Source organism: Orussus abietinus, unplaced genomic scaffold (genome assembly GCF_000612105.2).
Source record: "Orussus abietinus isolate OABI.00-Male unplaced genomic scaffold, Oabi_2.0 scaffold261, whole genome shotgun sequence".
In the NCBI taxonomy this organism is placed as follows: Eukaryota; Metazoa; Arthropoda; class Insecta; order Hymenoptera; family Orussidae; genus Orussus; species Orussus abietinus.
In genome coordinates, this window is record NW_019394411.1 from 22,093 (window position 1) to 37,789 (window position 15,697).

The 15,697-nt window shown below is 43.7% G+C and overlaps 3 protein-coding genes and 1 long non-coding RNA gene across 8 annotated transcripts; 2 read left to right on the forward strand and 2 right to left on the reverse strand.

Moving 5' to 3' along the window:
• The first annotated feature begins 48 nt into the window (after positions 1 to 48).
• On the forward strand, positions 49 to 2,232 carry LOC105697264 (5-demethoxyubiquinone hydroxylase, mitochondrial). Of its 4 annotated transcripts, none has more exons than XM_012420429.2 (3): positions 49 to 161; positions 1,395 to 1,558; positions 1,639 to 2,221. In XM_012420429.2, exons 2-3 carry the CDS (start codon positions 1,399 to 1,401, stop codon positions 2,070 to 2,072), a joined length of 594 nt encoding a protein of 197 aa, XP_012275852.1. In that variant the 5' UTR covers positions 49 to 161; positions 1,395 to 1,398; the 3' UTR covers positions 2,073 to 2,221. The 4 variants fall into 4 exon arrangements, with proteins under 4 accessions (XP_012275852.1, XP_012275854.1, XP_012275855.1 ...); XM_012420431.2 differs by lacking the exon at positions 49 to 161 and adding an exon at positions 183 to 289 and having other exon boundaries at positions 1,639 to 2,232; XM_012420432.2 differs by lacking the exon at positions 49 to 161 and adding an exon at positions 369 to 389 and having other exon boundaries at positions 1,639 to 2,232.
• On the reverse strand, positions 600 to 6,482 carry LOC105697263 (protein shifted). Its single transcript, XM_012420427.1, has 6 exons — positions 6,194 to 6,482; positions 3,731 to 3,973; positions 3,023 to 3,166; positions 2,228 to 2,380; positions 1,248 to 1,343; positions 600 to 1,178 (listed from the first exon to the last, which is right to left on the reverse strand). Exons 1-6 carry the CDS (start codon positions 6,351 to 6,353, stop codon positions 952 to 954), a joined length of 1,023 nt encoding a protein of 340 aa, XP_012275850.1. The 5' UTR covers positions 6,354 to 6,482; the 3' UTR covers positions 600 to 951.
• A 4,636-nt stretch (positions 6,483 to 11,118) lies between these two features.
• On the forward strand, positions 11,119 to 15,137 carry LOC105697319 (protein O-mannosyl-transferase 2). 2 transcript variants are annotated; one of them, XM_012420537.2, is made up of 15 exons: positions 11,119 to 11,553; positions 11,623 to 11,719; positions 11,803 to 11,886; positions 11,943 to 12,039; positions 12,119 to 12,223; positions 12,295 to 12,403; positions 12,506 to 12,774; positions 12,871 to 12,977; positions 13,068 to 13,260; positions 13,334 to 13,537; positions 13,629 to 13,780; positions 13,859 to 13,947; positions 14,029 to 14,177; positions 14,264 to 14,673; positions 14,757 to 15,137. In XM_012420537.2, the coding sequence occupies exons 2-15, from the start codon at positions 11,631 to 11,633 to the stop codon at positions 14,860 to 14,862; spliced, it is 2,163 nt and encodes a 720-aa protein (XP_012275960.1). In that variant the 5' UTR covers positions 11,119 to 11,553; positions 11,623 to 11,630; the 3' UTR covers positions 14,863 to 15,137. The 2 variants fall into 2 exon arrangements, with proteins under 2 accessions (XP_012275960.1, XP_012275961.1); XM_012420538.2 differs by having other exon boundaries at positions 11,955 to 12,039.
• On the reverse strand, positions 14,261 to 15,480 carry LOC105697321. Its single transcript, XR_001103819.1, has 4 exons — positions 15,345 to 15,480; positions 14,764 to 14,868; positions 14,487 to 14,682; positions 14,261 to 14,380 (listed from the first exon to the last, which is right to left on the reverse strand). It is a non-coding gene; the product is annotated as an uncharacterized LOC105697321 (long non-coding RNA).
• Positions 15,481 to 15,697: the final 217 nt, after the last annotated feature.

The window sequence follows — 15,697 nt, forward strand, 5'->3', positions numbered from 1 at the left end:
GCCGCCTCGCAGGAGACACGTGACTCCCAACGGCCGCCATTACCGGGACGCTCTTGTGCCTCGAGCGCGCCCACGGAAGACCGCGAACCTAACCTCCAAACCCGTGGACGGCTCGATTGACGCGGTTTGCGCGGGCTTTTCCTCGCACGCCGCTCGATTAGGTAATTCCAGAGGGTATTGCGGAGGGCAACGCGGTATTGGCCGAGAATGCGAGAATTCGATCGACGGTTACGCGTGGATACCGCAGTGGATTATTGACGGCGAGGAGACGTTCAACGCGATCGCGATGGTTTTCAAGTTTTTATTGACTGTGTTGCTGGAGGAGGTCTCGGATTGTGGGAAATTTTTATCGTGTTAGCCATTTCACGTTTTGACGGTCCAGTTTAGAGGTTAAGTTGATTCGCGTAACGTGACAGGTCACGCCATGGGATCAGCTGTCGATGTTGCTTATTTAAGACTTGAACTTAGTCATTCAGAGTATTGCAGCAAAAATTGATTCTGATTCTACTGGAAAACTGACGATTCCACGAATTGGCCGGAAGCGAACGTTGTAAACCATTTTAAGGCGGTGTATTAAATTTGAAGGAACGGTATTTAATAAAAGAAAAAATACTTTTATTTTATACAATCATTATGTAATGTCTTACAATATAAAAGAATATAATTAATAATAATTAATAGTATAAAATCGTGTAAAGCAGCTTTACATATCACATGTGGGGTGGGGTATGTTCACGAAGTCCATGTGTTCAATTACCGCGGCATTGCTCGATCGATGACTGTATTAGTTTTTTCGTATTAAAAATCCTAAAATACTCTATCATTGGAATATAGAACAATTTAATCTGAATTTAGTAAATGCCAATATCCAAAAGAGCACAAGATGACGTACAAAGAAGTCTCCTATTAGTGAAAATGACAATGCCACGATAACAGCTTCCTTCTCGCACATTAGGCCCACGGTTTGTTCTTATTGCACAACTTTCCAAACCATCCAGGTTCGCAATGACACGTGTTGTCTGGCTGGCAAGTTCCGTTTCGGCAGGCTCGAGTACATGCTGAGCGTTGTGGAGAACGCCTCCCAATTTCACAGTGATCTCCCTTGAATCCATTTGGACATCGACATACATTATTTCCCTTACATTTTCCTCCATTTAAGCAAGGAATCACGCACTTTGCTGAAATACAACATAGCATTTAATAGATTTTAGTCAAACTTATCTTCAATTCATATCATCGATACTTACAAAATTCACAGTGTAGTCCGAAGTAGCCCTTTGGGCATTCACACGTATCCTTCTGTATACATTTTCCACCGTTCAGACACTTCTCTGCGCATATTCCTAAAATAAAGAAAAATGGTTGTTGAACATGTTTTTATGATCTTGTTTAAGGAACATGTTGCATCTGAAACAAGGCGGTATACGTTTTGTTGGCACAGTGTCGGCTGCAGCGTCTAACACCAAAACGGGAAAGCTCATAGACTCGATACTGAGAGTCGATCATGCTGGAGAATTGGGAGCTGATAGAATATACGCAGGACAGATGGCTGTATTAGGTAGAAATCAAGCTCTTGAGTGAAATTTATTCTTAAAAAGTAACTCCAAGGCTCATTTTAATTTTCTATCTATGAATCAGGCAACACACCGGTTGGCCCAACTATAAAGCACATGTGGGAGCAAGAGAAGAGGCATCGGGAAAAATTCGAGGAGCTGATTGTGAAGCATAGAGCAAGACCAACCGTTCTCACACCGGTTTGGAACGTGGCTGGGTTTCTTCTGGGCGCTGGTACAGCCTTGATGGGTAAAAAAGCTGCAATGGCGTGCACAGTGGCCGTTGAAACGGTCATAGTAGATCACTACAACGACCAGTTGCGTACTATCATGGCCAGCGACGTGGCCGATGAGAACAAAGAACTATTGGACACCATTCAGAAATTCCGCGACGAAGAACAGGAGCATCACGAAACGGGATTGGAACATGGCGCCGAACAAGCCCCCTTTTATCAGGCACTGACCAAGGTCATACACTTTGGCTGCAAGACTGCCATCGCGATATCTAAGGTGGTATGAAGCATTTATAGTGCTTTCAACCAAATATTCTAAACGGGACGATGTGATTTTTTAAATGAACTTTTGTGATATAACAGTAGATAGCGTGTGGATAAGTAGAGATAGATGAAATTTTCCGTATAGTCCCCATGAAAGACGGTTCTTTTTCTTATTACCTCCTTCGCAGTATGGTCCTTGAAATCCAGGAGGACACGAACAGACCCCTGGTGCCGTACAGTTTCCACCGTTCATGCAGTTTGGATAGCAAAGTGCTTTCTTACAGTGCGGAGGCCCCAAGTATCCATCAGGGCATGGGACCGGATTTGGATCTACAAGATAATGACTAGATTCAGTGTCTTCTGGTTACTCAACAGTAATCAGTAATATACTAAATTAAACGCAGTATCACTATCGGCATCGTACGAGTTGAACAACTTCCGGTGAATAGCCTTGATCGATAGCAAAGTGTCGTCATCCAGTGATGCGTACAGAGATTCAGGATAAGATTAAGAATATTGTGGGTGTGACTTCAAGATATAATAATTTTTTTTATAGGTTAACCTTGCTATATTTACACATTCTAATCACGTGCCGTGGATAAATAGGAGCCACGAGGGCTCTGTCGCTCGAGATTGGAGATTAATCGGAGATCAATTGACGCCCTGCTGTTACGCCCACGCGGGATGTCAAACGCGACAAAATGTGTCGATATGATGTACGCTCGAAAAGTATTTCATCAGTTATCCGTTATTGTTAAAACAATGTATGATTTCAGTGTGGAAAGTAGCGTAACCGCAAACGGCAAGAATGGTTTGTTTCTTTCGTAAGCGGAAACGAAACATCGATTAAGATCGACCGTATCGTATATCTAATTAATACTGATATGATAAATATATTGATGATAACTGGTGATACAGAACTGTGTGTGCTTGCGAAGATATGACGATCTTGGGCGCGATTGGCGAACTCACCACGCACGGTGCACTCTTTTCTCAGGCTGAGATGCAACGGCGTGCCGTTCAACGGTTTGCCTTTACGAGTCTCGATCATCAGGCCGATTCCGAATTGCACGATCCCGGAGTTGTTCCCCGAACAAGGCAGAAGAACGCTGAATTCTGAAAGGCATACTAAATCGTTTTCAACTCGTCCAAAAAAAGGGTCATAATTTGCATCCTTTCCATCCATCCCTAAGGTGACGCGAAAAGGGCGTCTGAGGGCTCTCATTTACGAAACTTTTCTCCAAACATGGTGTACCGAATCGTTTGAAACTTCACCACGTGAATGCAAAGGCCCTAAAGAAGGTCCCGATACTTATGAGATTCCAATTTTTTCTAACCCTTTTCATAAGCAATTTATTATTTCGTATAAAAATTGGAATTTCATTGCTATCAAGACCTTGCTTGAAACCTCCGCATTTACATGGTGAATTTTTAAACGATTCGGTACATACAGTTCAGAGAAAAGTATCGTAAATTATTGATCCCTCAGATACCGCTTTCGCACCACCTTAAGCAGCCACACAACAGAAATTATCATGTAAAGCGCAATTATTATTATCAAAGCGCCTTGAGATGGTTCATAACACGAGCGGGGAGAAAAGACATTTTTTTTTAAAACAAAGTCAAATCTCAAACCCCAAGAACAGTAATAACTGTAGACAATTGTTAACGAATTTTTACCCTTGGGCCTCTTAGGCACTCGACCTCGAGTCTTGATCGTGATCGAGGGGGTCTTCAGTATCGACTCGTCGTAGGACTTTAGTCGATAAAAGTTGTAATAGTACTTCTTGACGCCGGATTTCCACGTGAAGTTGACGCAAGACACCTCGCTGGGAATAATGGGCAGCTTGCTTTCGAATTCCGGGTCCAACAGGTACGGGAGGACCATACCTTCCGTGATGGCGAAGATCTGCATCTCGGCGCCTGTTCAAGAATTGAGATACATGTATAAAGTCGTAAACGAGGGGCCGTTGACTCGGAAATCGGTGAGAACAATTTCCTTGTCTGAAAGCCGATTGTCTTAAATATCATACGATAAGCAGCAATGCGATTCGGTAACAAGGGATGGTCGTATTTAAAATTCCGGCAGTGTTTCAGTGATTTCCAATGATTTGCATACGATTCCGAGGGTTAATGTCCATTATTTCCAGAGTGAATACCCCTTCGGTGGTAGAATCACCGCGGCGAATTTAATATCCCAATGCTCGGTTCCGGGAAACCCATGGGAAAATTATTTTCCGCGCACGACAGGTAGCTCGTTTTCAAAACCCGGGTCCTGTAAATAGGGGAGGACCCGGCTTCGAGATAGAAAGGAAGATCCTTTATTGGAGTTTCACGCGTCATCGCCATCCGTCATCCGGTCGACGAGAGGGCTCGAAAAGTGACTCGTAGCTTCACGCCGGGGGAGACGAGCCGCAACCGTTTCCACGGGTGAAAAAGATCCCAATCTCGAAAACGATCCCTTCATCTTAGGACGAAGGATCAAGGGAGGTTTCTCGGCAGCTTCCCGCTTTTGTTTCAACCTCCACCTTCTTGCTTATCGCGCCGTGGGAATCCAAGGTTGCACGCCTCGACTCCAATCGGAGGTTTTACTTCCCGAAAGGATATTCATTCGCGGAGTAGTCTACTTTACGAGAGGCTATTCACTCGGGAATTAGTAAAAACGATTTCCTTCATCGAGAGCCGATTACCCTTGATTTTATACGATAAACAACAATGTTATTCGGTAACAAGTGGCGATGATCTCGGTGATGCTCAACAATTTCAACAGCTGATTTCCACGTGATTTCGGGCATAAAAGTCGATAATTTCGTGAGTGTTAAATCATTCGGTGCACCCAGGAGAAAAGTTTTATAATGTTTTTACTTTTTTTTTTTTTTATGTTTATATATAGAATGACCCTTTCATCCGATCTTAATATACGTATGTGCTCGATGGTGTTCGAAATATCAAAACATTTTTAAAAGGGTAATTTCGAGTCACGAAGAAACGAGTTTACGAGGTAGGAAGAGTTCACGGTCCTCCAGATCTCCCGAGCTTAACGTCCGCCGTAGATCTCGCGGAAATGACTACCCTCCCGGGAGATAATTCACGCGCGTCGTCCGAGGCACTTCCTCGTCCCGTCAAACGGCGAAGAAACTCCGCCGGAGGAGCGCGCCGAGTCGAGTAACCTTTCGATATTTCGCGAGGGTTCAAGGCCGCGAGAAACTTGTCTTAAAATAACGAGAGCGTCCACTCCCCGAAGGAGCGAGTCGAAAATTCGCGTCCTCAGGGAAAGAAAGAAGAAACGACCGCGGATCGGTGTAAATCATACTTAACCCGTTCCACGTGGGTCGCCGGTGATTCGGGAGAGATTCGTTGCACGAAGTGCTCACTCAACGAAATAAATCCTGCTATAGATATATATTAATCTAGCCCATAAATCCAACCCATGTAAACGTTCAAAGTTGCACGAATTCAATACTCTAGAATCAAATCGAGAGACGAAAAAAATCCTTTTGAATGCAAAATGGATGTAAAAAAAAATGCAGCGCGTCTTCGGCGCGCAGCTTATCAATTCCAAGCCTTAAGGTGCTATGCAAATGTCATACATATATATATACCAAGTCAGAAAACTTATAAAACTTTTCTCCAAACTGGATACACCGAATAATTTGAAACAATTTGACAATTTGATTTAACAAGCATAATTACAACTTTTTTCAGTTCTTATTCGGTAAAAACATTTTTTTTTTCTTTCGGAAAATAAAATTTCGTTACTTTCAAGGCCTTCATTACGACCTCCATAATCACGCGTTAAAGTTTCAGATTATTCGGTGCCCCCAGTTTGGAGATAAGTTTTATAAACGTTTTCACGTTTCGATGTACACATAGAATGACCCTTTCATATCCCCTTAAATCACCTACCCGTATTTATGTATATTTCTAAACATATATTGAGATATTTTTGTACATGTTTATGTATATCTACGCCCACGGGGCGCGCATTACTCGCATCGAGCGCAACGTCTTGAAAGAAATGCCGCGATATATTCGACCCGAACGCGTCTTTGGTGCGCAGCTCGGCTAACGGAATCCGCGCCGATTCGCGAGTCTCGCGGGATTCGCGAATTCCTGGAGCTCTGGGAGCGACGAGGGCCTCACCGCTGAACATCTTGATCTGCTGGTGGTCGATCCAGAGGGAGATGTCGCCCTTAGGTTTGTGCTCGGAGCCGTGGCCGGGTCCCTGCCGGTGGTGGCGGGCGTCGGCCAGGGCCAGGACGCCGAGGACCGCCAGGGCGGCCGTCAGCCTGGCCCAGCGCATCGCGAGCGGTTCCCGGGCGGCCGATCCTCTGGTTGTGCGCCCGTCGTCCGTCAGGTGCGGCGGAGTCGCGGTGGAGGGTGCCGCGCCGTGGTGCGCCGTGCTCTCCGGGAGCGTATCCGGTGCGAGCGGCCGCGCTGCTCCGAACTGACTGACCGACTGACTGAGTCGGCTCGCGGGAGGGACAGAGAGGCCCGACGCGCGGGGAACGCGGTGGGAGAGAGAGGGAGCGACCGCGCACCGCCAGTGGCTATCTCCGGCGCCCAATGCATCCGCGAGGCCCTCGAGGGGGAACCGCGATCGTTTATGGCCGATTCGAGCATGTACATCCGCGACGCATCCGTGCACCGATGGAAGTAACGTCTTGGATATATATAATATTTGCCCCAGGGTTGATCGAAATCATGATTTCTTTGAAGACATAAAAAATTCAGCATTTCTTTTGATCACGTTTGTTTTCTTTCTAATGTCTGAATTATTTAAATAAACCCTTCATTTGAAATATCGGATTAAATCGATACACTGGGATAAAATGAGAGCAAATTCAACATTTTTCTGAGTTAAATGTGGCGAACTCGATAAGAGAGGTGGTTTAATTTAGATTTGGAGCAATCGACTCGTTCGTACAGTTGATTCGACTCCGAAATGTGATTCTGCTCCAAATCTAAGTTGAATCAACTCGATTACTGAGTTTCGCCATATTTCACTTGGATAATTAGTTGAATTTACGCTATTTATTTTCCAGTATAGCATGCCTCGTCGGAGCTTCGCTCACGATATGTGTAAGTGGAAATTTGGAAGAACACATTTTACCCCTTTTCCCCATCTCAGTTCAAAATCCCTTCTTAGGGAGCTTCTATGTTACAAAACAAACGTACCCCCCAAATTTTACGTTTTTATGCCCAACAGTTTAGGCTGAACGATGATGACTCAGTCAATGAGTGGGTTAGTGAGTGGTATTTGGCTTTTATATATGTATNATATATATATAGAACATTTCAAATGAATTCAACTGAAATAGTTACCCAGCCCTGGTATCAGGGCAGGTCACTGTCGATGGAGGGATTTATATCCAGAGGGATAGGGAAGGGTCACTGTACGAACGGTACGGCGATGGAAGCCGAACAAGAGGGTCTTCCCATCGCGCACCGGGGTATCCATATCTTCGAGGAAGACCCCCGCGCTTTCCAGCGTACAGATACATAAACCAAGTATTTCGGCGAAATCGTAGCTCAAGTTAAACCTATCGGAAATTCTCATCTTCGTCGCGAAACGCAGACGATACGGCCTATATGCGCGAATCGATCGCATATTTGACGGTCAGGAGCGACTCTTCGAGTTCGAGCCCGTGCAATCGGCTTCTGCGCCGGCTCGATCGGAATTCGGATTTTGCCGAATTCCGGTTTCGGCCTCGCGGAGAAACGGGGAAAGCGGAGGTCCTCGGCGACGAGAGGAACCAGTTTAAACGGCAGGCTGCGCCTCTCCGCGGATATCTCGCAGGTTTTTGCATCTGCGGGGAACGGAGCCCTTGCAGGCCGGCGTCGACCTTGTTCTCACGGCAGTCGGCCCTCGTGTTTGTTATTGGCCACTTCTTGCCCCGACTCGTAAAACGAACGCTTTTCGACACCGCTCTCGTGTCTCGCTTCCACATCGGGGGCGGCGTCGTCCCCTCCTTGTCGCTCTCCGGCCGTAACCACGGCGTCTCTCTCCCTCTCGAGTGGACCCTCTTCAACGTCTCCCGTGACATCGATGCCCGCTACTTTTCCCTCCTTTGATCCTACTTCTCGCCACCCTCGTTAACCCCGTCTCTCTTCTCCCCCTCCTCCTCCTCCTCGTAGACGGAGAAGCGTTCCGACTCCCTCGGCAAAAATCGAGGCGGGAAGGCGCGTGCGTTGACTCTCAAACGGGGGCTCTCGGAGACCCACGTGCAGCGCGCGAGGTCGCAGGGACGCGGCGACGTCTTCGTTTAAAAATCCTCTCGGCAAGTGTCCGGGCCGGCGGGGAAGCCGGCCATTGCATCGGGTAACAGGTTTAAAGGAGCACTCGATGAATAGCTGATAATAGTGTCCATTGTGCTCCCCGTGTCGGGGGATGGGCTGCTCGACAACGGTCCATTGTGCGCCTCTCTTTCTCTCCGTTCCTCCTTCGGCAAGGTTCCACGAGAGAGAGAGATACGGACTCGCGGACGCGGAGCATCCGCACCGGCCTCTCCACGGGGCGCTCCGGAACCAGCTCGTCGATCTTCTCGGCCGATTCTCGCAATTTTCAGCCTCGCAGCCTCGGAATCGCGCGGGTTCCGCGAACCTCGGACCTCTTGCAGCGACGAGAGTCGCTGCGCGCTCGACGAGGGGTGACCGCACCGGCCGACGGCTCATCGCGATTCCCGCATGCGGAATCCCCACAGAGATTTCAATGCGCGTAAATGCGAGGTAAATCGCCGGCGTTACTACGAAAGTGCTTTCCAACCTGGAACGCTGGACCGATCGCAAGGTGCACGAGTACACTGGCGGACATGATGTCTACCTCGTGGATGTTACGAAGCCGATGGGAAAAAGGAAGGCAATCACGTCCGCTGGTGTGCATGAGTGACGCAGGTGCGTCCACGGGAAAAAAGACATTTGCACTTGTAGCAGGTTGCCGATAATGTTTCTCCCTTACCGCAGGAATAATCCTACCAACGAGAAAAGTATTTGCAGTTATGTCGAATTGTAGATGTAACCAGCTCTCTGTGGAAAAAGTTCTTGTTAAATTAGCAAATGAATTTATTGCGGCAGCCAGGCAATTATTGTTGTCCCTTCTCAAACAAATGAGCGGTATATAATTCGTTGTCGCTAGAATGTTTTCGTCAATATAACGAAAATGATTTTGGATATAAATGTTGCCGGCCCATTTTCCAGTGTTCACGTTTGTTGCAGCAGATAAAATTTCTTGTTATTACTATGCATTTTTTTTTTGACACGCTAGAGATCACGCATCGCGCCTAAATGCTGATGCATTATATCTGCGCGGGGTGTTCTGCGCATTCGGCACGCGCAGGTGCTTACAATGTCCGTAAGGGATCCACAGGCGAATATTAAATATCCACGCGCCATCCTATACACCTCGTATCGATTTCGCTCGATACGCGTCTCAGGTGTCCTCGACGTCTCAGGGCATTGCATTGAAAGGCGACCTTAAGGCTGCAAGTGTAACGATAAATTCGTGCGAAACGAGATGTGCAGATTTAAGGTGATGTGAAAATCACGCCAAAGAGATCTCGTTTATGAAACTTTTCTTTGAATTTGGTGTGCCGAATCGTTTCAAACTTTACAATGTGAACGCGGAGACTATAATGAAGGTCCTGGCAAGCGTAAAATTTCAATTTTTTTTGTTAAACATATCTTTGTAGAAATTAAAAAATTTTTGTGCAAAAAATGAAATTTCACTGGTATCGGGACCTTCCTTGTAGACTCCATATTCACGTTGCCAACTTTGACTCGAATAAATTGTATGCAACATTTTTTCGGAATAGTGACAATGTATTTGAGTCAGATAATTGAATGATAGTGAATTAACCAAATATTTCTTTGACACTATTAAAAGTTGAGCTCACTGTTTTTCTCAGTCTAGGGTTGTAACGAATATTTCGCTTTCGCCTTGCACGAAGGTTTCACATTAGTCAGACTGTTGCATTCGCTTGCGCGATACAGCTTCTCTTCTTTCGCTTTTTATAAGTGCTTTCGTTACACCCCTACTTGTTGCACGTGGTCGAACGGAGCACGCGTCGGGACGCGGCGTGCACTCCTGCCTGGACCCTCTCCTTCTGGCCGTGGAGATCGCGATTACATTTCTGCGCGAGCTTTTTTTCTCCTTTTTTCCGCGGGGCCCGAGTCGAGGCCTGAGAGAGAGGGCGAAAGAGAGAGAAAGAAAGGGAGGAGGAGTTCTCTCCGGCCGTCGTCGCGCGGCACAAAAAACCTGTCCCGCATAATTACATTATCGGTCACATCTCGCTCGACTTCTGTCGGCCGGCTCTTGACTGGTTCTACCGGACCCGTTTCAGGACAATGACGAGGGGTCGACAGGATCCGACAGGACACGACACGGGCCGTGGGGGGTGGATGGTCCTCCTTGGAGTTACGTAAGAATACGGTGGGCGAACGCTGATCGACGTCGAATTCGGTAATCAGCTTCGTTTTTGCGAACTATCCTGCAAAAAGATCCCGTTAACATAATTCCAACTTGGGGAGAAAGTCTACTTGGTTGACTACTCTGCATGCATTTGTTTACGAAGAATGTATATAATCGAGGGTAAAGGCAAAGGGTACTGTTAATTTGTAGATGCATTGATGTCTTCGTCGATCGGTAAATGAGAAACTTCCGGGGACCGGAAGCGGGCAGAGGTAATTAGACGATTAGACGAACTGGTGCTGTTTAGTGAGTCATTAATGGAACATCTGCAATTCCGGGATAAGAATGGGTGGATTGTCAAGAATAGTCCAGAACTTGTAGCGCAGTGGATATTATCGTTAATTACTTACCCCGGGAGATAAACCTCGGCTCCGATATTGATCGTAACATTTCATGGCTAACTGGGTCGGATGATCCGAAATAGAAGAGTACACTGATTTAAATGATCGAATCGAATTATCTCTCCGGCTAAGCGGGAAAATGTTTGAACTCGGCGAATTCGGTGACGCCATCTGTCCACAGATGCCTGAAACTGATTATCGGCCATGATAGAATTTCTTGGAGCGGGTTTTCGAATTTTCTCCACTCGAACTAACTAAAATTTACTTTTATACGTAAGATATATTTATATGCAATTGTATTTTTATCGTAAGTGTGCAATATCCTAAAGTACATTTTCACCCGGATAGAGATCGGTGCAATTAAATAAATTTGAACTTTCTTCCATACGGGGTAGCATAGATTTAGCATCGCACAATCCGGTTCATGAACTCCAACCTAACCTCCGTTAACCATTGCCATGTCAGCAGTATTTCGAATAACTGTAAATAAATGTACCGAAGATTGACTTTACGTACTTACAATTTTATGAATGGTTATTAATTGTATAATAAATGTATTAAAGCCCTTTGAGGAGTAATTACATTACTGGAGAAAAGGGCGTACCTTACAACGTTGATCGATTTGTGGAACACCTGTTACCTTATAATGATACATCGGTGATGACAAGTTTTCCCAACATTTTCTGATTTAACAGGTAAAATTTTATTGTTAAATAAAAAAAATAGTTACATTTAAATATTTGAAGACATTATTTCCTTCACAGGTAAAATAATGGATGATGACAAGAAATCGAGTGTGCGTCTGCCTAAAAACGCTGATCGAACAAACAACCCTGCTGAGGAAAATGGAAAAAGGGACAGGTGGCCATAATAAATTTCTAGTTTGCTTGAAAATATACAGAAAGAAGGGTTCGTTTTATGAAGTAATGTTTTTATGTTATCAGGAACTGGTGGTTATTGTTTGGGACTATTATGTTTTTTACGATATGTACTAGATTTTATAATGTGACAGAACCGAGGCATGTCTGGTAAGCATTATAATTGAAAGCATAAGATTAAATGTTTATCACAAAATAATAAAAAGCCTGTGCTTTAGTTGGGACGAGACACATTTTGGAAAAATGGGAAGTTGGTACATTAACAGAACATTCTTTTTTGACGTTCATCCTCCTCTTGGAAAAGTGAGTTCAATTCATTTCACTATGTGCATGTAATTAATGGTGAAGAATGTAAAATCATCAATAGTTTATTCTTTTGCAGATGCTTATTGCGTTGTCAGGGTATTTAACAGGATATGACGGAACTTTCCCATTTGAAAAGCCAGGAGATAAATATGAGAATGTTCAATATGCTGGGATGAGAATCGTAAGCATGTTATTCTTCGTAATTGTATAAATTGATAGTTTATATTTTTGTTCATCCATTTTCTGTTTCAGTTCTGCACATTTTTAGGTGCAACGATAGTTCCCTTATCATTTCTTACAGTATGGGACCTTACCAAGTCTACATCCTCGGCTACATTTTCTGCTTTGTTTATTTTGTGTGGTTTGTGGTATATTTTTACTCAGTCATAGTTTTACTTATTAAAAGAAATACTTTTATTAATTTTTGTTTTATGCAATCCATGACATTTTTATTTGATTTCAGATGTAGGTTTATTGACGTTGAACCGATACATCCTTCTGGATCCAATACTGTTATGCTTCATGATGTGTGCAGCATGGGGAATGGCTCGCATTGGTTCTCTGAAAGATCAGCCATTTACTCCATCTTGGTGGTGCTGGTTGTTGTTTACAGGTGTTTCTCTGGCTTGTACCATGAGTGTAAAATTTGTCGGCCTGTTTATTGTTTTACTTGTTGGTCTTTATACAGTCAGTGAATTATGGAGAGAACTTGGAGAATTAACAAAACCCATTGTAAGTAAATTTCAATTGTTTCTTCATTAATAAAATCAGGATTGTCCTGCGACTTCAAATTTTTTCATCACAATATATACTCAAATCACTTTCCAGACTTATGTAGGAAAACATTTAATGGCCAGATGTCTGTGCCTAATTGTTTTACCTATACTTCTTTACATGCTGTTCTTTTACATTCACCTGTCCATCTTAAATAAAAGGTAAATCAATTAAATACCACGAATTTTTGTTAAATGTAATTTCTGTCTGTAATTAATGTTATTTATACATAATTACTATTCTGAATGCAGTGGGAGTGGCGATGGATTTTACAGTTCAGAATTTCAATCTCTGTTGGAAGGAAATTCATTGTACAATGCAACGATGCCTCGACAACTCGCTTATGGTGCTAAAATCACCTTAAAAAATCATCGTACTGGTGGTGGATACTTGCACTCGCACTGGCACCTCTATCCAGAAGGTATTGGTGCTCGTCAACAACAGGTGGGTTTTTATTTACCAAAAAATGTACGTAATATTTATAATTTATTTTCATCGTCAATAATGTCCTTTGCAGATAACAACATATTCCCACAAAGACGACAACAATTTATGGATGGTTAAAAAATATGATACCGAAGATATACCCTCGGAACCACACCTTGTAAAGCATGGAGACTTGGTTCGTTTAGAGCACGTTATCACCGGACGTAATTTACATTCCCATAAAGAAGTTGCCCCGGTATCCAAAAAGCATTATCAAGTTACAGGGTATGGTGAGGTAAAGTACTTTTAACAAGATTCAATATTCCTATATTTTGCCACACTTTAATTTCCCTGACATAAAACATTTAAAATGCTTTACTTTGTAGGAAGGTGTAGGTGATGCCAACGATGTATGGAAAATCGTAATACTAAATGGCAAGGAAGGTGACATCGTTGAAACAGTAACAAGCAAGTTGAAATTTGTTCATTACCTCCATCATTGCGTATTGACATGTAGTGGAAAAACGTTGCCAAACTGGTTAGTCTTTCAATGTTTAGCATTGGTGTCAACGTATAAAAACGTTATTTAAATATAAATCATTGTCTTTTCCGTCAGGGCCTATAATCAGCAAGAAGTATCTTGCAATCCCAACATGCGAGATAAAAATTCACTGTGGAATATCGAGGACAATAACTATGCAAAGCGTAAGTTATCTGCACAATTTTTGTTATTTCGACGATAATGATTGCATAAATTAATAATGCATTTACATATTGTGTTGCCAGTGCCAAATGTCAGTTTTCAAGTGTACGCCCCAGGATTTCTGCATAGATTCTTGGAATCGCATGCAGTCATGCTTCAAGGGAATTCTGACTTAAAAGTGAAAGAAGGAGAAGTTTCATCGAAACCGTGGCAATGGCCACTAAATTATAGGGTAAATTTACACTTTCTTAAATGAAAAAAAAAAATAATGTATAAGGCGTTTAAATGTATGCAATGACACGTAAATATCTTTTTCAGGGTCAGTTTTTCTCTGGCTATAACCATAGGATTTATTTGCTGGGTAATCCGATAATATGGTGGGGAAACATCGTCTTTCTTTTGTTGTTCATAATCGTGTATATGCATGCCGCCGTGCTAGAACAAAGAGGATATTCTGATGATCCAATCGTTAAATTTCGTCGGAAAAGAATTATGCATGCCGGAAGTTGGTTATTCATGGGTTGGATCTTGCATTATGTACCCTTCTGGGGGATGGGTCGTGTGCTCTACTTCCATCATTACTTTCCGGCCGTGCTCTTCAGCTCGATGTTGTCTGGAGTAACTCTAAACTACACCCTAGAAGGGCTACAGCTAATATTTCCAGGAAGATTAGGACAGACACTGTACCACACGATAATTGGAGTCGTTATATCAAGTGTAGGGTACAGGTAAATATTCTGAAATTAAAAAAAACGACAAAACAGTTCTACCTTACCAAATAGATACTTGAAATTCGACATTCTATTTTCAGTTTCTACCTCTTTTCACCTCTGGCATACGGAATGGATGGCCCAACCGCCTCAGATCCAGAGAGTCCGCTGCATTCGTTACGTTGGATGGACACATGGGAGTTCTGAATTACCCTACGATCCATAATTAATATTAAAGATAGAGTACTTCCACATACTATACCACAAACGAAGAGACTGATATTCCGTCCAATTTCCAAGAAGTTTAAATATTAACAAATCTGGAGATGTAATATTAAGGAATCTGTCCTCTGAGATAAGAGCGTACTAATCCCATTGTTACCTTAGCCCTATTTTTATTTGACCTATTTATTCATATTCGATATTTGTACCTTTATACTTCACCGTTATATATCGTACTAATAAACACATATATTCCCTCTACAGAATTACACTTCCTGGTGTAAGCGACAAAAAAGCGACCTTTCTCCCTAAGGAAAATTTATTGCCGACCAGAATGAATGCCACAAGGTTTCCTCGAGCTTATACAGTTCGTAGTTTCGAGCTTAACGTGGGTTCGAGGTTTCGAGCTCACGTGGTTCGAGGTTTCGAGCTTACGTAGATTCGAGGTTGCTAGGTTTGCCACTTACCTCTGCTCTGTTTCGGTTTAGTCGCGCTCGAGCAGAGCCCAGTCGTGGAAGCCTGCAGACTTCGGATCCCCCCTCGACCAGCCATTGTGATAAGGCCATCAAACGGGCGAAAATCTCGGATGAAATCAAGAAATCCTCACAAGTCGAAGCAAACCATTCTCTTCCGAGTCTATGACAAGTTCCTTCGTCCCAAGAGGACCACATTTTCCTGGCAAGATTGTCAAAAGCCAGATTTTTGTGAAAAAGTCTTCCACTAGGGTATGACCGATTAAGTTTGTAGTGTTACATGCGTCACTCGGAAGAGGTGACGACAACGTAATCCGTTATCAACAAGGCTGCCGCCATCGAAGCCG

Excerpts from the sequence above, each read along its gene's own strand:
- LOC105697263 (XM_012420427.1), bottom strand. The coding sequence starts at position 6,353 with ATGCGCTGGGCCAGGCTGACGGCCGCCCTGGCGGTCCTCGGCGTCCTG. Across the intron at positions 3,974-6,193 it reads GCAGATCAAGATGTTCAGCG|GCGCCGAGATGCAGATCTTC; the intron begins GTGAGGCCCTCG and ends ATTCTTGAACAG. Across the intron at positions 1,344-2,227 it reads AGGACCATACTGCGAAGGAG|GAATATGCGCAGAGAAGTGT; the intron begins GTAATAAGAAAA and ends TCTTTATTTTAG.
- LOC105697319 (XM_012420537.2), top strand. The coding sequence starts at position 11,631 with ATGGATGATGACAAGAAATCGAGTGTGCGTCTGCCTAAAAACGCTGAT. Across the intron at positions 11,720-11,802 it reads GAAAATGGAAAAAGGGACAG|GAACTGGTGGTTATTGTTTG; the intron begins GTGGCCATAATA and ends TTATGTTATCAG. Across the intron at positions 12,404-12,505 it reads TGCTTTGTTTATTTTGTGTG|ATGTAGGTTTATTGACGTTG; the intron begins GTTTGTGGTATA and ends ATTTGATTTCAG.
- LOC105697264 (XM_012420429.2), top strand. The coding sequence starts at position 1,399 with ATGTTGCATCTGAAACAAGGCGGTATACGTTTTGTTGGCACAGTGTCG. Across the intron at positions 1,559-1,638 it reads AGGACAGATGGCTGTATTAG|GCAACACACCGGTTGGCCCA; the intron begins GTAGAAATCAAG and ends TCTATGAATCAG.